The sequence below is a fragment of the Cavia porcellus genome, unplaced genomic scaffold (assembly GCF_034190915.1).
Source record: "Cavia porcellus strain 051 isolate PalLab524CR breed Dunkin Hartley unplaced genomic scaffold, mCavPor4.1 scaffold_9, whole genome shotgun sequence".
NCBI classification, from domain to species: Eukaryota; Metazoa; Chordata; class Mammalia; order Rodentia; family Caviidae; genus Cavia; species Cavia porcellus.
The window spans coordinates 13,100,857-13,127,998 of record NW_026947492.1 but is presented as its reverse complement, the minus strand read 5'-3'; the positions used below and the strand labels follow the sequence as shown (position 1 = coordinate 13,127,998).

The following is a 27,142-nucleotide window of genomic DNA, read 5'->3' as shown; positions in this document are numbered from 1 at the left end:
CAGACCAAGGAGAGGTCAGAAATCATTAAATCTGAGAGTGAGCATGTGGCTTGCATTTCAAATGCATATCCCTGAAAGTGGAGAAATGGCTTCATTCCATATATAACCCAGAGGCCAGTGTAAATCAGAGTGACGTTGGCCTCAACATGTAGGGCAAAAAATACCCTAACAGATGCCAATGATACCCTTCAGTCTGATAACCTTGAGTGCCCACAGAAAGTAGATTCCGTGTCCCGCTGAATCCTAACTACCACCAGCCCTCAGTTATCTATGGGCACCTGAGCCGGGGAAAGAGTGAAATATTGTCATAGTGAGGTAATATAAATTGAACTGGAAAGTCTTTCTGCAGTCCTTAATTCAAAAACCTCTCCTCCACTAAATCTTTTACCAGACAAACCTATAAGTAGCAAAATGAGCGTCAGAGTTTCAGCTCCATATCCCTTTCACCCTCTGATAAAAGTGTTCAGAAACACAACAAAGGAAGGACACATCACAGGAAGCTCCGGAAGAGAAGAAAGACGTTTCGCTAATGGACACATTAGCCGAGAAGTTGGGACCGTGCGGTACTTTGCTAGGCTGTCAAATGATGTTTTTGAAATCCTTACTCTCCCAAACAGCTAACCCCGGCTATATTTACCCAAAAGGACAATAGAAGCGTAAGAGGGGCAACAATCTGGAGACACACAGAACAAATGAGGACAGCAGGCATCACAGAGCAAGGAAAGAAACACATAATTTATTGTTGTCTTTCAGTTCAAGCAACCACTTAGCACCAAATGATGGCTGCCCCAGCTGCTTTTTATTTTTTACATCCCTTTTGCTGATCTCCAAAGAGCGTATTTCTAACTAGACCACCCTGATTCAGGGACAATCAATGTGGGAACACCAGGAGCTGTCACTTCCTCTGCCAATGCTCTTTTCTGACCCATTTTCTCACCTGCACAATGTTCCCACAATTCCCTTTGGTGTTGTTGATCTGAAAGGAGATAAAATCTTCTCCCTCAATGTGGGAACACTGCCTGTCATTGATCCGCACACCCTCTCTCTCAAAGCCGAGCTGGAAGAGTTTGCATTTTGATATGGACACTTCCATCTGGGACGCCTTACAGGTCACCTCTGCGTCAATGATGTCATGTGAGTCTGAAAACAGTTATCATAAAGCCAGTCGGTAGGAGTCAGCCTTGCCACAGGGGTAGGGGAAAGCATCCCACTGCCATTCATTTTAAAAGAAGCAAAGGATCTACACTCAGAGACTGCAAGCACTGCTAATAAAGCTTTGATCACACCAAATGAGTATATTACTTCATTCAAAGCAGCAACATGTAGAGTCTCATTAAAAAGACAAAATGCTAATAAAGTGCATTTTGTCTTTTCCTTGTAACCCAGGCCTTCCTCCCCTACACACTGGGGGGCAGCTACTTTCCTGTAAGTGAGCTACAGAAGCTGGTACACTGTGACCTGGGCGCACACCCCCAGGTAGGGCAGCACTAGCCTGGCCACACCCAAAGCCCTGGCTGAATCTAGCTCTGAAAACCTCGTGAGTCCCAGCCAGGCACCAGCTATTGGCTTTTTGATCCAGTGATGGACCCATTGCCATTTTCTCTGAGTATATAAACTCTCAATAAGAAGCACTAGAGAAACAGAGAAATATTTGTAGCTACTGAGGAGATGTAACGGTCCCTTCTATGGAGCCTTTAGTTAATTACACTTTCATTCTCAAATGGTGTTAAATTTAGCACCACTCTGAGGTGCTGGGTTAGGGAATGATGCAGAGCTGGAAAGCAGCTCATCTTTAGGCCCACATCCGGTGGGCTGACTCAGAAACTACAGTCAGGAACGCAACCAAGAGAGGATCCTAATTATTAGTTGCTCGCTTCAAACATTTTAGTTGCATCTTCAGGACCAAAAAGCATCAGGCCAGGTAAAGCTGTCTCTTCTCTAGCCTCCAGACACCTGGCCCTCTCCTCAAAATTTGTTCCCGTTTATGTCCAAACTAACTTTTTCATGAGCCTAAAAGATCACCTTGGATCTTTGATGTTCATGGTGGCCTCTCATGGAATCGGTTGATTCCATTTATACGCTGTACAAATTTGAGGGTTACAGCGTATTGGAGAATTGGAGAAAAGGATATAGCTGTGAGGAAATGAACACCGGCCTGCTTTGAAGTGGTCAGACTGCTGCTTTGTTCTGCTTCAATGCCCTTGAACGTTTTGCTATTTGGGTTTCTAACCAGTGGAGTGGGACACATGAAAGCTCTTCCCCAGAGCTTTCTACACAGCTCCTGCCAGGCTCCCCTCCTCGGGCGTTTCAAGATGGGTGGTGACACCTGTCACTCACTGTTTCCATAGGGCGGTGGCTCGATGCAGCCACACAGCTCCCCTCCGTTTTCCAGCTCACAAGTTCGGTTGGGACAGTCCGCCCCCACACAAGGATCTTCAACCACTCCTGCTAAAAAGGAAAACACAGAAACACAACGTGATTTTCACACCCACACGAAGCAGCATGTGGGTCCAGCAGGACGTGCCACTGTAGTCCAGCTGGATATGCTTGGATGGCAGCTGCAAGTTACAAGACAAGGCAGCCTTGTGGTGAGTAACAGCACTAGCGAGCAGTAGATGCATGTAAGGGCCTGCCGCTGAGACACGGGCTTCCAGCGAGTTAGTGCACTTGGCTTTCACATCCACTCCTCTAGCTAAGTGTCGTAAGCCCATTTCAAAGCCCATTTCAAAGGGTAGAACAATAAGTAAAATATATTTACAAGTGTGCATAATACCTCACACCCAGGTTATTAGAGACAATGCTTCTATAACAGACTGCCCTCAAGTCTCAGCACCTCCACTGGAGAGGAACTAACTTAGAGCCTTTTGTTAAGAGGAAAATGTTTACTTCAATCTAGGCTTTATAAATTCCTTAATTAAAGAATCTCTTTCCTGTCAAGATTGAAGAAGCCTTGTTCATCACCATGGTTAGTGCTAAAGAAAAAAACATTCAGCATGTGCTAAGTTAGCACAGAGAATTTTTAAAAACAGTTTTAGAAAGATACAAAATTTCAGTTAGGAATACGCTGGAGAGATCTACTGTACCTCCTGGTAATCATTAATAGCAATATATTCAGGTACAATATATTTGAAAAGGCTACGGGTGTCAATTTTAAGCATTCATGACATACATATTGTTGCATACAGAAAAAAAAAGTGAAAAACAAAATACCGCTCCATGTACCTCATCTGATTCAGCTGCCACAGCCCCGTGATAAATAAGTAATTGAGGCAGAACACGGATGGCCTGGTGCCAGCCTGTCTTAATTTCTGGGAAGCCATCAGCATCACATAGACATATTTATGTGTAAAGGCTGCCTGTCACTAAGACCCTTTCACTCACCAGGGGTTTCAGTATATAACACGGTGCCAACCACACGGCAGCCAGTCAGTGAACGGTGCAGCTAATTAACACAGCATGAGGACAACCAAGGGAATTCAGAGCGAAGGTGCAGTTTTAGTCCATAGGAAGAAAAGAGAATTTCTTATTTAAACTGTGGTAGCCCATCTGCCAACTGGCAATCAAGATGTGCTCTTAGACAAAGGGAGAGATATCTATCTATATCTATATCTAGATATATAGATATCTATCTATAGATAGATATATAGATATATATAGAGATACCATATATATCTATATATATCTATCTATAATAGATATTATATCTTATATAATATATAATATAATATATAAATATACTATATATTATATATCTATATATAATAGATATTATATCTATCTTATATAATATATATAATATATAATATATAAATATATTATATATTATATACCTATATATAATAGATATTATATCTGTTTATCTATATATATATCTCAGATAATTTTGAAAGTTCAAAACACTTCATTTTAAAGTTATCTGAAGTGTTTCTTTTAATATAGCAGAGTAAAATATTAAGTTACCATACAAAACTTTTCTGTTGATTTCCAACATACTAGCAATCTGCTTAGAAATTTTTGAAGTCATTAAATATGTATCTTAATTAGTTATAGTACAATGTGTTTAAATTCTAAATAGTGCATTACTATACTTGATTGGGTTTAGTCTGTACACTTACCAGTGTGCATTTACAGTCTTGGGTTGGGCCTGTATGCACACTGGTACCTATGTACACACATAGGGTAGGTGTTTGTATCTGGAACACACATTCTGTTGGCTACAGCATCACCCACATTCATGGGAATGGCCATTTATATATACGGATACACGTGTATATATGGCAAGTTTATATGTGTTTTAATGCATTTATGCCCATCTATTTGACTAACACAGAAAGAAAATGAATAATGGAAATACCAAAGACAATGAAATGAAAAGGTTTTTGAGACAGGATCTCGAACTCACTATGGAGCCAGGTTGGCCTCCAATGTGTAGTGACCCTACTGCCGCGGCCTCCCTAGTGCTGGGATTACAGGCATGCATCACCATTCCCAGCTTGAAATAATTTTCTTACTAAAAAACAAAAAACCACAAGAACCTATAGGCCTCTATTTTACAATCTAGCTTATGGAATCCCTGTATAAATGGAGCTGCAGCTTCCTTCCAACTGGCAGATGAGCCAGCTCGATTTCAGTTCAGCTTGCCTCCAGCACACACCTCCCTTTCTGAAACAGGCTGTGACCCATGCTAACGAGAGAGAGTTGAGTTTATGAACCAGCATTAATCACAAGTCTTATACTATGTCTCCTTGCTCCTGCAGCCAAGAGACCCTCATCTCCCCAAGTTTTTGTTTTGTCTTATTGTTGTTTGTTTGTTTGTTTTTCAGATTGCGCCACTGGTCAGGGGGGTTAGCGACCCTGGAAGTGCTCCCCACTGAACCTTCTCTACAGTTCACAACTCCCCTCTCTCCATCCCTGGAGGCAGGTACATGGGAAAGATGGAGAGGACCAGTCATCTCTAAACGAAGCAACGCTATCAGCGAGAGTCACAGAAACAAAATAATTCTCTTACAGCAATTCTCCTTCTCAATCCACTCCGTGCTGAGGGTGCCGAAGGAGCGGCAGGCCTCCCCGTAGGCGGCCAGGGAGCCACACAGCTGGAACTTCTTGTGGTTGTAGCAGCCATCCAGGTAGCAGGACTCGTAGAAGGGGAGGGGATCGAGGAGGCCGTAGCAGGGCTGGAAGAAGCCCTTCATGTCGGTGAGCTTCAGGCAGTAGCCGTCACCCTGCATCGTCTGGATGTGGACGTTGTCACACGCGGCTGCATACTGTGAGAACTGCAGCTCGTTGCAGCTGGGGGCGAAAGGGCTGGTCAGAATCAGCAAAGTCAAAATGACCGCCTGAGACCCTTCCCTGGTAGGCAGGACCACATCCGAGCCTGTGCAGTGCGCCAGCCTGAAGTCAGCATCATGTGGTAATTCCCACAAAAATCATCTGCACGTCCTGCAGGGTGTCAGGTACCAGTGGTGTCTGTCTATCCGTATAAGAAAGCAAAACAGAAATTCCTACTGTTTATATACCTGTGATACAGTAGAAGTAAAATAAGACTGATAGCCAAAATGCCACACAAAAGGTAGATAATGGTATAATAACCATAGATACTGTGATATAATTGATTTATATCATTGACATTGATATCATAGCCATTGACTGATGTCATTGATATAGACCTTGATACTGATATCATTGATATGGATATCGACAGATATGGACGGAATAACCAATCACTGTAGCAATAGTAATAGTAATAATGCTTGGCAGAATTAATGATTTGAATGGAAATCCAAGAGTCTTGTAAACCAGTTCTAGTTAAGGTGTCAGAGACCAAAGGTAAGGTTTCCCTTAATTGGTGCCCAACTAGTTATAGTTAGAAAAAAGAAAGGAAGGGAAGGGAAGAATAGAGGGAGGGAGGTAGGAAAGGAAATGAATTTAGATCCATAGTGGCTTAAATGTTCAATATTGTATTTTTTTCTAAAGAACTGTTTTCTTTTTGGTGGTGCGGGGATCAAACCCGGGGCCTCATGCATGTTGGCCAAGGTCTCTACCACTGAGTTGCACCCTCACCCCAAAATTGTCTTCTTCTATCTATGGGTCACTAGCTATCATCCCAGAGAAAGCATCAAACTAGGATTCCTGCAGTCTAGTGCTGGTTGTCACCTCCAGGTACCCTCATGTAGGCAAGCCATTGTCCTGGCTTCAGTGTTACCGGGCAGAACACACTGGACTAGATATTATCCAAGGTTCTTTGTGTCCCGTAAGTCACAGGATAATCTAACATATAATACACATTCAGGTTACACTTGGGGCAAGGTCAAAGAGGGCTTGAAACATCATTTCTACAGCTATGTATTTACCTGATGCCTTGCATATAAACCTTAAAAAGGGTTCACACCATTTTGAAAGCAAAGAAAACCAGAAAACAGAAGCCTGTCTGTAATTGCAGAAAGCAATCAATATAATTCCACAGCCCAGAGGGATCCTAATTAAAAAACCTTTGGAATAACTTGCTTGGCTCATTCATCTCAGCTATCCTGAAGTGGGTCTGATAATAACCTTCATGACACATACGCTTTTTAAAAAAGGCTTTGCTCATTCCCACCAGCCTCTGCCTGTACCACCCTGATTAAGTCTCCTAGTAAAAGTCAAGGTCTCTTAATTAGGTCTAGTGCTAAAAAGCAAAGGGTTGCTTTCCTTCTTCTGAATCAACCCCTAATTCTGCCTCCAGCAAGGGGCAGCTAGGTCCCAGGCTTGCACCTGGTTAAAACCTCAGAGTTCTAATCCGGAGAACACTCTGCTGTTTAGCCGAGGGCTGGATGACATGATCATTTAGTCAAACTGCCTAAGTGCAGCTCATTCCTTTCCAGTTCAAGGAATTTCTGGGATCACTGATGTGCCTATCTGCAACATCAAAACTCCAGTGCTGTGCTCTGTAGGAGAGAAAGGTGAGGGATGTTAAGGGACGAGCAATCAGTGGTCTGAACTGCGCGTTTGCTCACCTCTTCTGCATGCCATTGGTTTTCCAGCTCTGAGCAAGCACCACGCTGCTCACCACCGGCTTTCCCCGTAGGGTCACGTAGTCGTCAGTCAGGTCCCCATTGAAGTTGCCACAGAGGCCGCACACTTTGTTCTGCAGCCTCTCGCTGATGCTGATTTTAATGACATTGAAACCATTGTAGTGTATCTGGATGTCAGGACTGGTGTCGATTACCAGAAACCCCTCGCTGCTATAGATTTTGGTTGCCAAGCCAGTTATAAATGGAACATTCACTTGGGTGCCATTCACCTGTTGGAGGAGGGGAGAAGGAAGTCATTCTCCTTAGAGCTGAGGTTGACTGACTTTTCCATAAAGGGCCAGGGCTGTTGCAGGCCCTAGGACTGTTATGGTAACTACAGGGCTCTGCTCCTCTGGCATGTCAGAAGCCACAGACAACACGTAACTAGATGAGCATAGCTGTGTTCCAATAAAACTTTATTTACAAAACACGCATGGATTGGCCAATGGCCATAGGATTGGATTAGGATCCGTAACAATGGATTTGGCCATAGGCCATAGTTTGCAAGCCACTGCCCTCCAGCTTAAGGGTTTACACTAACTTTATTCTCTGCAGTGGCCCCAAAGGAAGCAAACTATGGAGAAGAGGAGGGAGAAGAAAGAGAGAGAAGAACATTTTAGAGCATTGTAACTCATAGTCAGTGGCTGGATAGTTGTGTAAAACTTTCTCTAGCATAAGCCAGTTACTGAAAATGGCATTCTAATCCTGTACCAGAGAGAGCCCAGTGCAGTTAAAATGAATCTGTCCTATCTACTACTTTCTTGTTTATAATGTTCGACCTTGAGGTCCCCCCTCCACCGTGAGGTCCTATAGGCACAGTATTTTCTGCATTGGTCATTTTTCTGATTTACAACATTTTCTTTTCTTAGCCCTTGGGATACAGTATAATGTGCATTTCTCTACTTACAAAGAAATTGTTTCCCCCAACACACAGGTTAATAGTAACTTTTGTTTCATAAAAAAGTAGATGTCTTTTTTAAAAAATGCCTTTACTATTTCGGCCAGCTTGGGGTATTTTATTCAGCAACAATGTCAATTTAATGATCTCAAGTGGACACTTTCCTGTTCTTGTTCCTGTACCGTGGACCAATGGAGTTGTGTCCTTGTGGGCCAATTTACAACAGGAATTGGAAAGTCAAAAACAGTACAGCTTTCACTGAAGTTAAAAACCAGTATTAAAATCTTGATTCTTCCTTTTGAGCTTGTAAAATACAGCCAGTCTTTTCCCTAATGCTGGATACTAACCTATTTGATGAGTCTACAAATAAAGGTGCACTCAGCCCAGTAAAGCTAGCAGTGGAAAGCAGATATAGAAACTCAATTTCAAAAACAAAAGTTAATGTAGCTCTCTCCCCATCACCCTATCTGTGCCCTTAGCGATGGGACCTGGTCCCTCCGCTATGATCATCGTGGTTCACAGCTGAGGGACTGGAGCCACTGTCAGAATTTCATCAGAGCTGATTATCTTCTTACGGGGAAGAGGTAGAGGAGATCAAGTCATATGTTAGTTACAGGGGTGGACAGGAGCTTAACATTTATTTACACATTGGCGAGAGAGACAGACAGAGACACAGACAGAGACAGAGAGGCAGAGACAGACAGAGACAGAGACAGAGAGACAGAGGCAGACAGACAGACAGAGAGCCTCAGGAAGAGTCAGCCTAAGGAAAAAAATCCCCATTTGGGCCTCCTTTTGTGCCTCAGTCCCCTACTTTCTCTCCAGGGCATCTCTGACACTGGAGGATGCTCTCCTAGGTTTCATCTAGGTAGTTCTTGGTTTGGAGAAGAATAGCAGAGATCAGTGCTGGTCTAGGCACAAGTGGAAGAGTCAAGAGTAATTTTAACGCCTCTTAAAAACAAACGAGATGCTTTTGGAAATTAATCCAAAGCAAAAGCTGGTTTAGGTACCATTTTACCACCGGAAGCTCTATTTCCACCCAGGCCATTCTTACAGCCCGAGACCTAAGCTTCCTGCAAGGCCTTTGGAAGACGCTCCTGTTTCAATTCTTCGCTATCTGGCCATCTGTGTACGGCCAGCAATCACCTATTTACTACTCGAGAACTTGCTTAGCAGGAAAACCACAGCACACCCAGCCCACTAGCCCACCCCGCGTTTCCCGGGGACGCTTCTCTCGAAGGAAGGTCCGGCGGGTCACCTTGACCGTGTGGCGGTCGCTGATGAGAATCTGCTCCTCGTTGATGTAGAAATAGACGGGCGAAATGACGGTGAGGTTGGGCGAGGACCACTTGTCGAAGTTGATGATGAGCTGGAAGGAGATGTCGGGCAGCTTCTGGCAGATGGTGGACAGCACGAAGGCGCAGTTGGCGGGGAAGCGCAGGAAGGCGCCGTCGAAGGTGCGGAAGACGCCGCCGCCGGCCGCCAGGCAGTAGGAGGTGCGCGTGCTGAAGCAGCCCCGCACCCCGTGGCGCAGCGCGCACGCCTCCTCCGACTTGCACTGGCGCGGGTCGCACTGGATCAGGTTGCGCCGGAAGCAGCGGCAGCGCCGCGTGCAGTCGCTGTTCCAGAAGAGCTGCTTGGGCTGCAAGAGAATCGTGCGCCTGAAGGCCCGGCCTGTGGTCAGCAGCGGGGGCCCCAAGCCCAGTGCATGCGGACCCCTGAGCAGCCTCTCTTTAGTGGGGCTGGAGTTGCATCAGGGAGCAGAAGGCAGGCCGTATCGATTCAGATGCATGCAACTCAGAGGCCAGATAATATGCAATTCAGACTTTATAAGTTTCAGTCAAGAACTCTGGAATCTTTATGGCTGGGTTGTAGGGCTAATCACTGCCAACCTGCGTGCGCAGCTGTTAGCGGAACTAAGCAAAAAGGAGAAATACTCTGTAGATTTCTTTTCCCTTTCCCCTTCCTTCTTCCCTTCCTCTTTCTCTCTCTTTCTTTCTTTCTTCCCTTCCTCTCTCTCTCTCTTTCTCTTTCTTTCTTTCTTTCTTTCTTTCTTTCTTTCTTTCTTTCTTTCTTTCTTTCTTTCTTTCTTTCTTTCTTTCTGACTCTCTCCTCCTCTCCTCCCTCTCTCTCTCCCTTCTCTTCCTCTTCCCCTCTCTTTTTTTTCAACCAAGAAATCATGTTTAACAAATGCAGCTCGCTTCAAGGATGAAATTTAAATTCACTCAAGAGTGAGAATCCAGCCCTTCAAAATATTCGAAAGAAAGTGATAATCAACTCTCAGTGTTAACCGTCCCAACATTTCGTAGAACTCACTCTTCCTGGTATTTCCCTCTTGTGTCTTATTCTACTGCAGGGACCTCCTTTTCACTAGGTTTTGAACTGTGAACAATGTATCAGCCAGGTTTTGGAGAAAGGCAGCTTTCCTGCTGCCACAGACTGCTTTGGTGTCAGTCTCAGCCCTGTCACCCTACATGTGCTATCCTGAAGAACACTGTTGACTCCCCAGAGTGTCGGCTTGTTCATCTCTAAATTGGAAATCAAAGCCATATCTTGCAGGGGAAATGTGAAGGTTAAATTGATGCGTCCAGGGCAGAGAGGGTATTTGTTAAATAACAGCTGCTATATTTACATTCATCTTCTTTCGGATGCTGAAGAGATTATATGAAATCATTAAAATACCTGAAATATAGTGTACCCTTGGATGGAGATAGGAGTGATTTTCAGGCAACAATCTCCAGTAAACATAATTCTATTTAGTGAAGTATGTATCCTTGATCTTGTACTAAGGGAACTAATTAATCATAATTGTCCAAGTGGGGTGTGACCTGGATAAGTGTACTATGAACTAGAAATAGGGGCACACAATGCATTATGAGCTTAATATCCTGGTTGAATATCCCTTATCTGAAGTGCCTAGGACCAGAAGTGTTTTAAAATTTTGGATTTTTCAGATTTTGGAACATTTATATAAAGTATAAATAACAGGTAAATAGATAGATCTGGGGGATGCGATCCAATCTAAAACAAAATTCACTTACGTTTCATATCCATTTTTATACATAGCCTCGAGGTAATTTAAAACATTTTTAATATATTTTTGTTCAAAACAAAGTTCCATGGGGTGGAATTTTTTCTTTTGGCATCGTATCAATCCTTTAAGAGTTTTGGAGCATTTCAGAGTTCAGCTTTTCAGATTAGAGATGCTCAACTTACATCAATTTCCTAAAACAGTGCTATCCAGAAAATGTGTTAATGTCACAAAAATGTATGATTTTGTCTTTTCATTGTTTTCTGCTTTAACTATAGATTTATCAAAACTCTGGATGTCAACTGCAGCTAACGCTCAGAGGTAAGTATAAATAGGCTGAGAGTGAATATTTCCTTCCACACCCAGGCACTTTAAGATGCCACTGTTGATTCTTTCGTCCCTAAAGTGAAGCCGTCCCTAGAACCACATCTTCTCTTCTTCCAAATCTATAACATATTTCTGGTGCCAGCAGCCGTACAAATTGACTTCATTTCTCTTATCAGATTTACAGAATAACTGAGTGGTTGGTCTGGCCTCTCTCTGATAAGAACTCAGACATTACATTGGTGGGAAGAGAAAAACAACTTGATGTATGTGGATATGATCGAGGGTAAATAACTCAACCACAGGAGAACTTGATCATGAAACTAGCATTGCGAGGAACTGGCTGGCCCCACGCTGTTTTCTTTACCTTAATTAGACATGACAGCGACAGCTGGGTGATTACCCTATATGCTAATGGTTAGATGTGTTCTCTCTTTATTTCCAAAGAAATGTGCAATATAAACAAGCCCTCAAGCCTGTTTGAATTGTGGTAAGTGGATGTGGATTATTTATTCTTTGAGTTCACTACTTCCCAGATATAAGCAGGTGTCAAAACCCACTGACTTTCTGATGGAAAACAGATAATACTATTTACAGTAACTATAGCTGCTGAGAAGCATACTGTGCCTTTTCTGAGAGTTCCAAGGGTTTCATATGCATCATTTCATTAACATGCCTGAAATTTTTTTATATACAAAATGCTTCTCAAGAGATTAACAACAACAATAGCAGCTACCAATTACTGAATGACTAGGTGACAAGTACCAGGCCTGGCACCACTGCAGAGTAGAGAACAACCCTACTGAGTTTATTTTAACCCTCCTTCATTCAGCAGGAAAGAGAGGCTCAGGGAAATGACACGGTTGGTTCAGTGTGACACCTCCAGCAGTGGTGGAGCTGGGATCAGATCCGGTCCCATTTGGTTCTGCCACACTGACACTCAGCATCACAGTGAGGAGTGCTCAGCGCAGTTGGTGAACACACTTCGGTTAGTTTCTGGGTCAGGGAGCAGTTTAGGAGCACGTGCTTTGAGTTTTGAGCCTGGTCGTATCTTCTCCCAGATTATAAAAAGACAGAATTATTATTGTTTTCTCCTATGTATTTTGCCTCTTTGTTTACATATTCCTCAGATTACCATAAATACTACCTCTCCCAAGAAATTAGTTCTACTATTTTATTATGCTTCTTTTCTGCTTCTAGTATAGCACTTAAACGCATTTTCTCATGAAATCGAAGGTAACATCTGCATTACTGTGCTTTTATTTTTTCCCAAGGTAAAGAAGACTTAGTTGGTTCTGAACAAGTCAATGCATCTTTGCTAAAAGGAGACATTATTTATTGTTTGCCTGGCTGATTTCCAATTCAGATATTTCAATTAGATTTCTTTTAAATGCTACTATTGAGTTTCATTTAAAATTGATTAGTTCTGTAGGGTATTATTTTTCACTTGTTAATATGTTATTTTGCAATATTTCTCTTGTTCTTTAAAGCACAACTTTTTCTATCTTGAATAGAATTTTAGTTCCTTAGGCAGGGAACGTGCATTCTCATATGACACAATACCACCAGTACAAATTTACAAACAGCAGGTATTCAGTTTTTGCAGTTGTTAATTGTCTGCTTACCCACAGGAGGTTTTGGCATCATTTAAACAGGGAGTGGGCTTGAGGCATAACCATAAACAAAGAGCATCACTAGCAAGGCCTTTCCTACCTCTGTATCATGGCACATTAGAAAAGACTACGAGCTTGGGTGTCTCTCAGTAGAACAGACATTGCCTGGTGTGCCACTGGCCCTAGTTTTGATCTCTAGTACAGGGTAGGGCTGCGAGGGTGGGAGATTAAAAAGTTTACAAAGTAAAATGATTTAGGGAGCTGATATATCTTACTGGAAAACATCGATGTGAAGCCTCTTCATCTATGTTTAAGCTGCCATAAAGGGAAAGAGAAGGGATGTCAGTACATAGCAGAAAGCAGCCCAGACCCAACTCTCTGGGGATGATATCAGAGTGATAAATAGCACATTTGGAGATGGTAACTGTAGCTCACTCTCTGGGAGTTGCAATCACCAGAAAGGGAAGGTCACTCCTCCAGCCTCGAGCTCCATATATTTCAGTTAAAACATGTTCTTCACTGAGACAGATACAAATGTCAGATTCACAGCCACCATATTTCCAAACAACAACCTTTCAAACTCAGACATGCGGAGAGGAACTCAGAAGGGCCTCCAGAGAAAGGCACTGGACAGAGAAAGAGGCTTTGCCCACTTAGAGGAGAGAGGAGATGAGGCCTGGAGATTTCCCAAACCCCACAGTGAGCGAGAGCCTCCTCCGAACAGTGCTGGACCTCTTTGCCACCCCTGTCAATCAGGAGCACATTCTGCACCATGGGGTGGGAAGACTGGTCAACTCCACCCACGCTGGAGTGAAGCCTTGGGATTGGCAGAAAGGAAACCCGGGGCCTCCCATACCTCATAGTATTTGCCGTCCGCATAGCAGCCACAGTTGTGAGGCAGGATGCAGCTCTTGCCGTTGAGCACGTAGCCCGCGTCACACTGACAGCCTTCCACACAGTAGTGATTGCAGTCGCTCTTCAGGCGGATGGCTGCACAGCGGGGCTGGCAGACGCTCACACAGCTCTCATAATGGCTGTTGGGAGGGCAAGTGACCGCTGGAACAGAAGACACAAATCAGGACTTGCCCAGTCTCATGCAATAGCTTTCTTACAGCCTTTGCTCAGGGAGATGGAGGCATGGGCGTGAGGCTGGCCACTGGTCTTCACTATGCTTTCCGCTTCTTGGAAGCATCTATGGCTCCCTCAGGCTTAGATCATAGGTCAATGTGCAGATGGAAGTTTCTGGAATTTTTGTCCTATCATCAGCCTTGGTTTCCAAGATCTCCATTACCAGCCATCTCCCATGTGGAACTCCATGCCAGTTAGTGTCACCTACGCCATTCCTGACTTGAGGTCTCCACTCACACTGATCTTTCTTTTCATGCCCTTAATTTGTCCTCTCACCGTATCCCAGTTCCCCATTCTTCAAGTCCCAGTTGGAATCTCATCCATATGCCCCCCTCTTTCTGGACCAATGCCTCAGAACTTTCGTAGAACATTTCTTTAACATTAGTTGATCAACAGGAGACCCCTGAGCCCCATGATGTGTTGTGTCAGTGTATGTGAAAGCATGCCACCTGACTCAGGTTGGTTATAGTCTCCCATTTTCCAATATATCTAGGTGCATCTATGGAAGCCATTCAAGGTCCCAGGTACGAACACAGGCTCTGATCCGTGAAGCAGGTGAGTTGCTTAGGCTGTCTGAGCCTCAGCTTCCTTGTCTGTAAGATGCAGACACCAATAGCATCTACCTCGCACCTGGTTGCAAGAATTAACTGTAGAACAGTGCTGGGAACTAAGGCATTCAATAGATTGGTTTGTTCAAAGGATTTGTAGATGCTAAGACATTCATATATACTCTAGTACAATTACAATTACATGGGAACTAATATATATAATAAAACATAGCATCTATATGGAGGCTTATTTTTTATCTAGTGGCAAAATGCACTTTTGGAATGCACAGATTTATGAATTTGAACACATCTATACATTCATATTACCACTGCGACAGTATACTATATAATTTTAGAAACACTTAATTCAAAAGGTAATATCTATATGCGATGGCAAATGCAAAGTACAAAGCAAAGGCAACTTCTGAAAACAAATTATGATAAAGTCTTCCAGAAATTTCCTCTGCATGCACAAGCATGTGTGCACGTCTTCCACCTGCTTTTCACCTGAATCACAACACAGTCTACAGCTCATTGATTTTTCGTGAAAACCTTTCTTCCATTTAGTCCGGAATCAATGTTCTTGCACAGCTGCACACTGTGTGTATTTTATGTGCTTAGGGTGATGTGGCTGTGAGGATCACCACACTGTACCCCTGCCCTCTGAAGTGAGCCTCCAAAACCAGTTCCTGGAGGTGGAAGTTCTGAGTTTTAAGCTACATAACATTTAAATTTTTTGGTGATGCTGCAAATGGAACCCAGGGCCTCGTGCATGCTAGGCAAGCGCTCTACCATTGATCCACACCCTCCCAGCTGCTTACATTTTTGATGCTTGCCACTGAGCTGCCCTCTGGAGAGACTGTAGCAGTGTATCCTACGAGGGCTTAACAAGGAAGTCTGTTTTCCCACATCCTCACTTAGTGCTTATCACCAAATTTTCTGATTCCTAGAAATATGAAAAGTGGAAAATGCTGTATCTGCTATGTGCATATTTATTTTGCATTTCCTTGAGACGTTGATCAGATTTTAATTTGCTTATAATCCATTTTTATGTCTTTTGCTGTGAATACTTGGTGTTTTGTATTCATTGCATATCTTGTGTTGGAACTTTTTTATTAATTTGCGAAAGTGCTTTCTAAATTAAAAATAAACTTTTATGTGTCATGTATTATAAAATATTTATCACTTGACTTTCTTTAGAAATTTTTTCTATTATTTTGAGTTTTGATTAGGTTTTTGTTATGTAAAGATATAAAATTTTAATATAGTTAAATTTATCAGGTTTTCCCTCACTGCCTTGAATGTTTTGCTCTCTGTGCAAGATTACTAAAAAAATAACAACAAAAACTCCTTTTTTTCTTCTAGTGCTTTTATAATTCATTTTTCCCATTCAGTTTTGATCATTGTTCTTTCAGACTTTATTTTGCAGCAAAGAATAAAGGAGAGATGTAGCTAATTTTTTGCAGCTATGCTCTTTACCCCATTGTTATTTACTAAATAATACATTTCTTCCAATGAGTTGAAATGCAGTTTTACGTACACTAATTTTCCTTTAGTGTTCAGGCCTATTTCCTTTAGCTACTCTCATCTCATCTTGGCCAATCTTTCTATTCATATGCCAGCAGCTTGTATTGCTGTATTTTTATTATTTAACTTGTTCATGTACTGGAATTAACAGTTATAGAAGCTCTATAATGCATTCGAATATCTGGTTATATGCGCATTGCTCTTTCAAGTCTTTCAAATGAATCCTATTTCTTCAACAAAACTGTAAACTTCTTATTTGATACTTTTAGATTCTTCCATGACTCCCAAAATAATACTGAGAACATGGCAAACGGTGAGTGGGCATTTGACTCTCAGGAGTGAATTTTCACGTTCTTCACACTGGTTTGCTGCTTCCCTTTCTCCCTCCATGAAGTCTCAAAAGCTGTGGTGACAAGCTCTACACCTAGCTGTGACCATGAACAAGACACGTCCTTTCCTTCAGCCAGGCCAGAAGGCAGCCTTCGCGTGTGTGCCTTGGGAGGACGCAAGTATGAATGGACTCCCCCGAGAAGCCATCTACCACAATGGAATGGAGGAAGGCTTCGGAGTCAGCTCTGCAAGTGACTCCTGAGTCTGTCACCAACAACGGGCACGGTCCTTACCCTCCCTGAACATCTGTCTTCTCATCTGTCACATGGGCATCGTATCTCTCCCTCATCAAGTAGGTGTGGAGCTAAAAAGAGATGCAGTCTGTGAAGCCCCTCAAACTTTCCTCTTCCTTCCCCTGGAGGACAGAGTGCCTGGTACTTCCGCGATAACTTCTGCTGGGGATGGTAAGCAATAGGAGCTTACTAAAATTAGTCAACAGAATTTATTGGCTGGGCAGAGAAATAAGAAAAGCCCTAGTTGTCAGACTTTGAACCCAAGACTCTGACGCAGCAAAAGGTTCTTCTGATAAAAATGGAAAAGAATAATGATGGGTGACCTTGACCGACCACCTCCCATGTGTCAGGCGCTAGTGTGCAGAATCAGAGAGGCAGCCTTGCCATCCCCCATTCACCCAGTGCTCCTCCCTGGCCCCCATTCACCCAGTGCTCCTCCCTGGAGAGTATCTGTGTCTCTCGGCTTCCTCCACTTGGGGACAGAATTCTCCCTACAGTAGAGTCAGGGTAAAGAGTGGAGTCTCACTCACAACCCCGATGGGACAGGCACACGGTACCAGCTAAGAGAACAGATGCTCAGTTAGTGACTACCTGTTTCTCTAACTCCATTCCCACCATCTACTGCTCCCATTTAAGTCCTTCACGTGGCTCTGGCAGAATAATAGACTCAGCTGAACAAATTTTAAGGAGGGTTAGTGGTTAAGGCAATTTACCACCTTTCTCCCGTAAGCCTATTCATCCAATTTGCATGAAGAAGTTTTCCGATGCATTTGCAAACAAACTAATTGGTAATAAATTATCCCATCCATAAGGATGGCCAAATCACTGAAAAACATTGACATTCTACCTTGTTACCAATACAAGTTTAATGGCACTCTGATTTTACTCTTTTTCTCCCGAAAACAACCCTTTACCATGTCTCAACACATGTGTTGGAATGGACCAATTTTTAGTACGATAATGGGGTGTATCAGTCCCGGTCCTGCTCCTCCAAAGTCAAGGTCAACTCGAATATAGTTACACATGACCACGTTCATGCCAGCTGTGTGTTGAATCACTGGTGTAGCGCTCAGTATCTCATTGTATTTCTCTGCTTCTGGTATTCGAAATGGAAACTAGATGGCCTCCCACTGCACCTTGCCCCCACCCTCAAACCACAGAGTGTATACTTGCTCTCTGAACTTTTCTCTTGGCTATTCATGACTAGCAACTCCCCAGATGCGCTGTCTTTTAGATCCTGGTTCTGAAATGCTGAAGCAGAGGAAGGTCAAAGGGCCACGTGCTGGAAACTTTTCTTAGTTTTTTGTTGGCCCTGATGCATCAGACTGGGCCATGCCAGCAACAGCAGGGAAGGGACCTGAGGCTGAGGCAGGCTGACTTGGCTCTGAATGCCCAGGAGAACCCCCTAGGACTAGTTTATGTAGCTAATGTAAGGGAAGGCAACCAACATTTGGACAGAACTTTGGGCAGAGGAAAGGGCAGTGTTAAATTGGTAGGCAGGACAGGAGGACAAGAAAAGTGTTCTTCACGTCCTCCACCACCGGCCAGACTCCATAGGAGTGTGGTGACCTTCTTCCTTGAAGGGAAGGTTACTGGGCCTGCCAGTTCCCATAAGGGACAAAAATCAAAACCAATCAGCTAAGTTGAGAATTCCTCACATTCACCCCATGAATGCCTTTGCCTATTCATTGTAGTTAGAAACAATGATTCCTGGCATGCATGATGACTCTGATCCCAGCCCACCTCGGAGAGCAGTCTGGGAACACATGTAGTTACAGGAGAAGGGGACGCTTCTGTATAGGTTTAAGAAGAAACATGCTGACCCTTCCCTTCCAAATCTGTTTGTTTTGTTGTTGTTGTTAATCCTGTGCCACTTTTAGACCTGTAGGTCCAAAAACTGGTTTCCAGATTTAGAGGAAGGCAAGTCATCTAGTCCCACTGTGGTAACCCCAATGAATCCCAAGAAGCACTGGAGGTTTCTCTAGACCAGGCTTTTTAAAGACACCAGAGGACAGTTTGAACAGTCCCCCCTACCAACACCCCCCTTGCTCAGGACTCAGTCTGGATGAAATGGTGCTAGAACCTTCCCCATTCTTCCCTTCTATATTTTTCCAACACTCTTCCACAATTCCCATGAATCCAGTGACCGCATGTGATTGTAAACTGACTGTCTGGACATTAACTCATAATTCTATTTCTGGCTTTTCATCCACATTTCCCTTTTCCAGGATGAAAATGGATGTTTATTCTCTGGGAACCCTGCTGGGCACCTTAGTTAGAGCTCCAGGCGTTCAGCATCAATTTGCAGGCTTTTTGTACAGTCAGAACTTCTGAAAGAAATTTGCTATAGTTAATGAGATTGAGGCAGGAAAAGAGACCTTCGAGGGTTAGCCAAAGACCAACAGTGGTTTCTCCTTTTGACCTCTTCTTATTTGCACATGCTAAATGTAGGCAAATATCTCAGCACACAGTCCACTATGATAGGGTGTAGGCTTTGGGGTTAGAAGATCAAATCCTGACTTTGCCACTGAGATTATATGACCGTAAGCAAGTTATTTAACTCCTTTGAGTCTCAATTTCTCTTTGCCTAATTGGGTTATTGAAAAGAATAAATGAGATAATGTTGCTAAAGTGCTGTTGCACTGTGGTTGGCTCAGAGCAAGTTATTATTACAACCACACCACTTAGCATGCACTGTGCATGCTGGTACTCCAGTTATCTAAGTGGATCCTCCTGACATTTCTGTAGCATCCATGCTATAGGCAGCATTACCCTTGCTTTTCAGAGGGCGAAACTAGCACTGGAGGAGAGAAATGAATTGCAGAATCCAGGAGTTTCTAATTTCATGTCTAAGACTCTAAATATTCTGCTATGTTTCACAAGCACAAAGACTGGAACATGCCATTGGCACACTGAAAGAAAGCATGTAAGCCTTTCAGAAGTTATGGACTCATGAGGTTCTAGGATAAACTAACCAACTAACTAATTCTTTCCTGATTAATCTCTGGTCAATATTTTTTTGGGCACTTGTTGAATCCAAATGCTACACATAGTGCTCTGTTTATTCTCCAGGAAAATCTCTGAAACGAGTGACACTAAGTCCATTGTATAGATAAAGAAATGGAGGCTTTGGAAGATTACCTATTCTGTTTCTAATAATGAATTTAATTCCAAAGGGTGTATTCTTTGATCACTCTATTCAATTTGAGCTAAAATTTACGGAGTTAGAAAGTGGCCTCCCACACCAATCACAAATAAGAAGCTACAAGAAGATGTGAGAAGGACTCACAGCAGGACGTGTAGTTCCTCCAGCCAGTCACTGCGATCCCCTGCGTCTGGCAGGTGCTGGCATAGTTCTGCAGCCAGCTGCAGGCTGTCTGTACTGCACCCCCATCGATGCACGAGTCGAAGAGGCAGTTCTTGTAGAAGAAAGTGGGGTTGACTTTGCTGTGGCACTTGGAGAAGACAGCGTTCTGGTTGGGGATCAGGCCGCACAGCTGCTGTACCTTAGAGAAACCTTCCACCTTGGCACAGGATGGACAGCGGTCCCCACAGCCCACCTGGCAGAAAGTGTCCCTCTTCACCCAGCTCTGCCCAAACTCATTGATACTCAATGCAAGCAGACCCATGGGCATCTCCAGGTCATCATCTGGGTTGCCGTTGTAGCGGCCACACAGGCCATAAGTGCTGTTCTGCATGCTCCGAGGAACCGTGATGGATAGGAAGGTCTTCCAGTCATACACGACCTTCAAGCCAAAGTCGGTTTCCACCACCACGTGGAAGCCAAAGGAAAAGATGTTTATCTTCCCTTGCCCCAACTTCAAGGGCAGATACAGCCGCTCATTGTTGACCTGTATAAAAAAGCAAAGGTAGAAAAATACAGCCAGCCCAGTGCCACGGTAGAAACATACAGACGTCCCCCAACTCTATTGATTGGTCTCTAGAAAGACAAGTCCCCAAAGGGAGCTGGCACAGGTTGCATGCAACTGTGCATGCAGTGTTGTTTATGTCAGTCAAGTATTATTATTAGAATTTGAACAGACTTAAATGACTATCCTTTGTATACTAATATACCTATTTATTTCAGTGCCTTCTGTTTATATAGCATTATTTTTCCCCAGGAGTTCAAATTGTTTCCTCCAAGGTAATGAAAGGGTAATAAGAACTCAATTAAAGTTTAGACTACAATACCAAAACCTAGTATTTCAGTGTTTCTATTTCCAGCTCTACTGTGGATTTATTCTACTTAGACAAACCCCAATTTATTAGTAACTTTGGGATTTTTTTTCCCTTGGAGGATGACTTCACTTTGCTGGTCTTTCTGCCGGCAAGCCAGTCCTCACCAGTCAGCATCCCTCTCCTCCTTCCCTCTGTCCAGCAAAGCACAGTCTTCTGATTCTGAGATCGGGCTCAGGATCACTTGTTCCCTGCCTAGGTGAACAGATCATATTGTGTATATATCTCTTGTATCCTTCTCTGCTTTGGGCTTTCGGACATGTGTTTGCTCCTCTGCAGCACACACACATCACAGTGAGACTCAGATTATAGACAGCCACCTGCTTCTGCCTCACCTATGAGACTATGAGCACCCTGACGGCAGGAATTGCATTGTATGGATTTTTGCGTCCGCTTTCCCTGAGACTCCTCAAACTGCTGCACGACAGGATGCCACTCAAACACGAGGGCTCTTGAAAAATATTTCCTCCATATATTTCTAAATTTACACTGAACTCCAGAAGTGCTCTTCCTCTGAAGTCTTCTGATTTAGATGAGACACATCTTATAGCCCGTGACTGAGTTGGAACAGGAGGCAAACAGATTTCCAGCCCCTTACTGCAGTCAGGGTAAACTGAATAGGTTTTCCTTGCAGAGAAATGAGTATTTTCAGAGTGCTTTGGCTAGAAATTCTCTTAACCTCCTTCTCATTCTTTCAGCTGATACTCTTCCCAGTTCCACAGCCCCTGCCTTAGTTCAAGTTCCTCCTCTTTCCCCTTGATGACTGAATCACCTCCTCACTGGACTCCCTGGCTCCAAACCTGCCCTTCTGTCTCCATCCCTCACCCCTGCCATGCTAACATTATGAAAAATGCAATCAAAAGCGATGGAATCAACACACTCCTGGACCTGATTCAATGCCTGACATACTGAGCAAGTCCCCCTGGGGTCCCCAAGTGCTGGTCCAGCCTCTCTGCACTATCTGGCTTCCTTCCTCCTCTCCAGCTCCACCCTACAGTGTAGTTTCCTAAATGGACCGAGTTGTGACATCCTATTCTACTGTTCCCTGTGTCTCAAGTGTGATGGGCCCTTCTGTGTTCCTCCCATAATCCCTAATCCCGTCACTGTGATTGGATTACTGGTAACTCAGCTGGTCTGTCCCTTGTGGAGCCACTTTATAGACAGTTGTGAGCTCTCACTCCCAATCCTCACCCTGATCAATTCTGAGGACCAATTCTGTGCCGTGGGTCAGGCTGAGAGCTTCTGGTAGCCTAAGTAGACGCTGATCTCCAGTTTAGAATGTGCCCCAACTGAGCCTCTTCTGGTGCTTCTTCTCTTTCCTAGTGGTAAAACTTATTCTAGGAAACCTGCTCTCAGACAGCAAGGAAACCCTTTCACTGCCACCTTTCCTCAGGGGAATGCCTACCCTTCAGTGCCCAGCTCCTCTCTTCTGTGAAGACTCATCTGGGCAGAATGTGGTCATTCAGCCAGTAGACATGAGTTTGGCCCTTAGCTATGCCAGGCACTATGCTATGCTGGGTTAAGTACAGAGCCCTTTCTTAGGAGCTCATTGTCGTGTGGCAGAGAAAAAAACACACACAGATCATAAGAGCTGATGATAGTATTAAGTAAATAGATACAAAGCACCAGACAGTCTGGGAACTGAATCAGCTGGGGCTGCAGAGACAGAGCCCACACCAGCTCCCAAGGGATAGGCCAGGGGCGACTCTCCAAAAGGGCCAAGAGTGAAGGTTAGGGAATTCCAAGGAAAGGGCACAGCCCCAGCCCCAGCCCAGCTGGGAAGGAAAAGGCCCTAATAAATGTGAAGAATTGCCACGAGTTAGTGCTATTGGGGCATAAAATGTGGCCTCATGAGCAGCAGATGAGTTTGAAGACAGAGAGCCAGGAGGGCCTCATATGCAGAGTCACACACGGCAGAGGGGCCTTGACATGAACCCTGAAACATCCATTCATTTTTTTTGTCACTTGTGACTTTAATAAGAGAAGTTAAGCGGAATGATTACGCCCAATGTAGATTCCATAAGCCCACATCAGTAAAATGGCAAATATAGGCGGAGATGCAGGAGTTTGGCCAGGGAGGGAGAAGAGAAACAGGACAGCCGCGGAGAAGGGCGGAAGTCAAGGCCTGTGTTACAGAGAGGATGCTCATGGGCTACAGAAAGTACAGGGCTGGAGACCCAGAGCGGGGTGGGGATGACAGAGAGGCCAGATGGCTGGGACGGGGGTAACAGTGGCCAGGGAGACGCCTCATCTTCTGCACCTGGAGAACAGGCACAGGAGGCAGAGAGGAGTCCTTAAGTGACAAGGTGCCTGGATGAGTGGACAGGGAGGGAGAGTGCGCTGCTGGGCACAGCTGTCTCCGCCAGGAGCCCAGAGACAGAACACAGACAGGGCGAGTCACTCAGGGAACTCGAGGCTTTGAAGACTCCGGTCCTCCCAGAAGACTCACGAGCAGGAAAGCAAAAGCTATGTGTTCAAAGGCTGATGTATGCCGGTCTGCGTTCCCTGTGAGCTGAACTCCTGGCTACCTGGTGTCAGACAGGAGGCAATACCACAGAGGAACAAAATAATAAGATCAAAGCAAAGCTTGTGAATTCTGTCACTGCCGAGGAGAACCCCAAGAAAGGCGCATCCTTGACTCCAACAGGCTTGGAATTTCTGTCTTTGATGCCCCATGAGTGCTGCCTCCAACCCCTCCAGTGCCCTGACTCTGTCTCTGTCTCCTGTCTCTGTCTCTGTCTGTGTCTGTGTCTCTGTGTGTGTCTCTCTCACTTTTCCTCTGTCTCTCTATCTCTTTGTCTCTCCCTGGCAGTGAGAGATGGAGGGAGAGGGAGCAGAGAGAGGAGGTCAGAGGAAAGGAGAGGTTGGTATGGCAACAGAGCTTGATGGATAGAGGAGGCAAGTGCACAGGAGGACAAGAAGGAGGCGTACGGATGAATGCGGGCAGATGTGTTCTAGATACTTAGGTAAAATCATCCCTCAGTGTCTACAGGGGATCAGGCTCAGGGCCCCTGCAGGTAGCAATCTCTGATCACGCTAAGGTCCTTTGTATAGAACAGTGTCACATTTGCAAATAACCTACATGCATCCTCCTGTTCATTTTAAGTCACCTCTAGATTACTGTCTTATGGCACCTAATGCAATGCAGCATTATGTAAGTAGGGTTTTACTGCATTATTTAGGAATAATGTCCAAAACAATCTGTACATGTTCAGTGTGGATACAATTTTAAGTGGGTATGGTATGTGTTTTCACATTAGTTGAGTTTGTGGGTACAGAACCCGTAGATTACCGTATCAGAAATAAATTCATTATTAAGTTTCCTGGAGTTTTTCTTTAAACAACTGATCCTGGTTTCCTTTACAGCTTCCTCAGCCCTCACACTTCACACTGTGCTGTGCCCTGAGTTTGCTGTCTCATCGATGTTTCCTGTCCTTGGATACTTTCATCCGGCTCCCAGTCTGGCAGGTGGACTCCCTTTAGGTGTCAGACAAAGTCACCTCTTCCAGGAAGCCTTCCCTGAAGCCCCAGACTGGTGGAGGCAGTCCTCCACTGTGTGCTCATGGCACTCTATGAGGAACTTTTTTATGACACTTTGTATTACACTGTCATTCACTATTAGCAGGTCCAATTCTCCCCTAGACTTGGAGCTCTCTTAGAACAAACCATATTTGATTTTTTTTTTTTCATTTTCATGTTTCATACCACTTTTGAAGAAATTTTTCTTTCTTGGCAGAAAACTGGCATCAGTATAAGCTTGTGGAGCTACAGTGGCTATAGAAATGCTCAAAACTTCGCTCTTTCCTGGCCAACAGATTATTAATAAATGAAAAGGCACAGGCTTTGAGGCCCCATAAACCTCACTGTCGTCCTGGACCATCACAGAGATGGATGCGCGCGAGCCGTGGCAGGCAGGAGGCCATCTCCTCAGCTCTGGCTATAAACAGCTGAACTGGTCCCAGAGTGGCTCATTTCTGCCGCTCTCTCTTATCGCTCTGCCTAGTCTATAGATAGCATGTTTATGTCTAACCTCTTTTGGTTAGTGAATCTCCCCATAACCCATGGAGTTGCTTAATACAGAGAGAGGTCAGAGTCATAGAATGAATCTGATGTCCCAAGGAGTAACTGCTGTCACATCCTCCCTTTCTGAGAGCACTGGCAGGGACCTGGGACCCTGGGCTGTACTTTGTCCTGCACTTCATTTCCCACTGTCATTATGATGGCCATTATTCTTCAAGCTCAGGGAGAGACGGTGACTAATAATAACATCATGGGAGAAACAAATGCAAATCATCGAACAAGCAGATCCTGTAATGCATATTAATAATTCAAAGTAACTGCTAAATCTATCCCACAGGTCCCCTAAGAAAAGAACCTTCAGTGCATTGTGAACTTGGCCTTCTTATTGGCCATTTGAAAGCTGTCCACTCTGTTCCCATATGAGGTGCTTAGGAATTCCAGGAGACATGACAGGACAGAGTCCTCCTGTCCCTTTAATCAACTCCCCCTTTTTGCCAGTCTCTCTCCGATTGATCCTTGGTGTGGGTGAAATTATGTCCTCAAAAAGAAACGTTGAGGTGTGTACCGTCACTATAACCTCTTTTGGAAATGGGATATTTATAAATATAATAAGCTAAGACAAGATCAAATGGATAATAAAATTAGTCCTAATCCCAGTGACTGGTGTTCTTAAAAGTAGGAGACACAAAGAAACTGGAGAGAGAAGAAAGAAGGCACCCGAGATGGAAGTACAGGCTAGAGCTGTGCTGTCACAGGCAGGGAACACCGAAGGTAGCCTACAACGGCCAGAAACTAGGAGAAAGGCGTAGAAGAATTGGGCAACCCTGGCATTACCTTGAGCTTGAACTTCCAGCCTTCAGGACTGTGAGAGAATTAATTTCTGTTGTTGAAAGCACCCAGGTCATGGCACTTTGTTATAGCAGCATTAGGAAACTAACACATGCCTCACATTCTATCTGTCTACATGAGGAAGAAATCAGCCACGCAATTCCAGGGTTCTTGACTTTAGCCATGAATGCTTCTCATGAGATGGGAGCAAGGTACACACCTGGAATGTGATTAACTCGTTAGGGGCTGAGTCCTAAAGTGGAAGGAAAGAAAAAGAAACACTCAGAGACTGAGTCATCAGTTACTAGGAAGCGGAGAAAATCAGTTCCTACAACACAAAGAGGATTAAGAGTCATGAGAATCCCATGGTTGATGTGCAATCAGCTAGAAAGAGGTCAGAAAATACAGTGTGCAAACTCAGCCATATATGTAAAAGCTGAGAACATGGAGCACACGGCAGAAATGCAATTCATAATAAACTAAGAGGACAGGAACTATGAGCAGGTAATATTTTAAAAGAAAAGGAAAAAGATCCCAGAAAGATGGAAGAGTGGTAAATGTGAAGAGGATGAGTAATACATGAAAACGTGTAGGCCTGAGATAGAAATCCATCAGCTGAGCAGCTGAAAGGAAGAAAGGCAAACAGGATGGAGACCTCACTGACAACACGACTGATACATTCGTTCTAACCTACGGAACTGAGGGAAGGTCTTACAGTGGCCAGATTCAGCTTTTTAGGTGTCTGCTGGGAATCTCATGTGGCAAGCAAAGAAAGCCTCAGATGCTCTCCTGACTGACCTCTTTGACCATTCATCTCTCAGATTGCCAAAGAATGACCTGGAGCAAAACTCACATAAACCTTGGAAGACAAGAGTTATTACATCACCTCATTTGTTCATTTGACCAATGTTTGGAATGTCACTACATACAAGACACTATAGACTCATCCAATATAAAGATGAGTTCGGTGTGGTTCCTGTCCTTAAGAAGCTCATGGTTGGGATTGAAGAACTAGGTAAGACAAAAATTCAGATTAATGTAATAATGGGTACAGGAGTAAGTTGCTATGAGAAGCATAAAAGAAAATGCCGCGATTTAGGTTCATAATATCTAAGAAAGGGAGGAAGAAATGGATGCTGTCTTAGATGCTAAAAAAGATTTCCCAAGAAGTGTAAAGGGAAGATTATTCAGGAAGCTGGGATCTTCTACTTTATAGAGAAACTGAAGCAAATCCCAAATAAAGAAATCAGTAGAGTCGGTCAGGAAACTCGGGCTCCAGCTAGTCAGCTTAGAGGAGTTTATGTAAGAGTTTGGAGA

At 44.0% G+C, this 27,142-nt stretch overlaps 1 protein-coding gene across 1 annotated transcript in view; it reads right to left on the bottom strand.

Moving 5' to 3' along the window:
• The window catches only part of Tecta (tectorin alpha), a 67,047-nt gene that overhangs the window by 8,186 nt on the left and 31,719 nt on the right, over window positions 1-27,142 (bottom strand). Inside the window, exons 11-17 of the mRNA XM_063255946.1 lie at window positions 20,031-20,592; window positions 13,772-13,971; window positions 9,206-9,589; window positions 6,993-7,279; window positions 5,009-5,289; window positions 2,338-2,448; window positions 938-1,140 (exon numbers count right to left, since the gene is read on the bottom strand). Coding sequence (XP_063112016.1) covers window positions 938-1,140; window positions 2,338-2,448; window positions 5,009-5,289; window positions 6,993-7,279; window positions 9,206-9,589; window positions 13,772-13,971; window positions 20,031-20,592 — 2,028 coding nt within the window. The remainder of the gene's footprint in view (window positions 1-937; window positions 1,141-2,337; window positions 2,449-5,008; window positions 5,290-6,992; window positions 7,280-9,205; window positions 9,590-13,771; window positions 13,972-20,030; window positions 20,593-27,142) is intronic.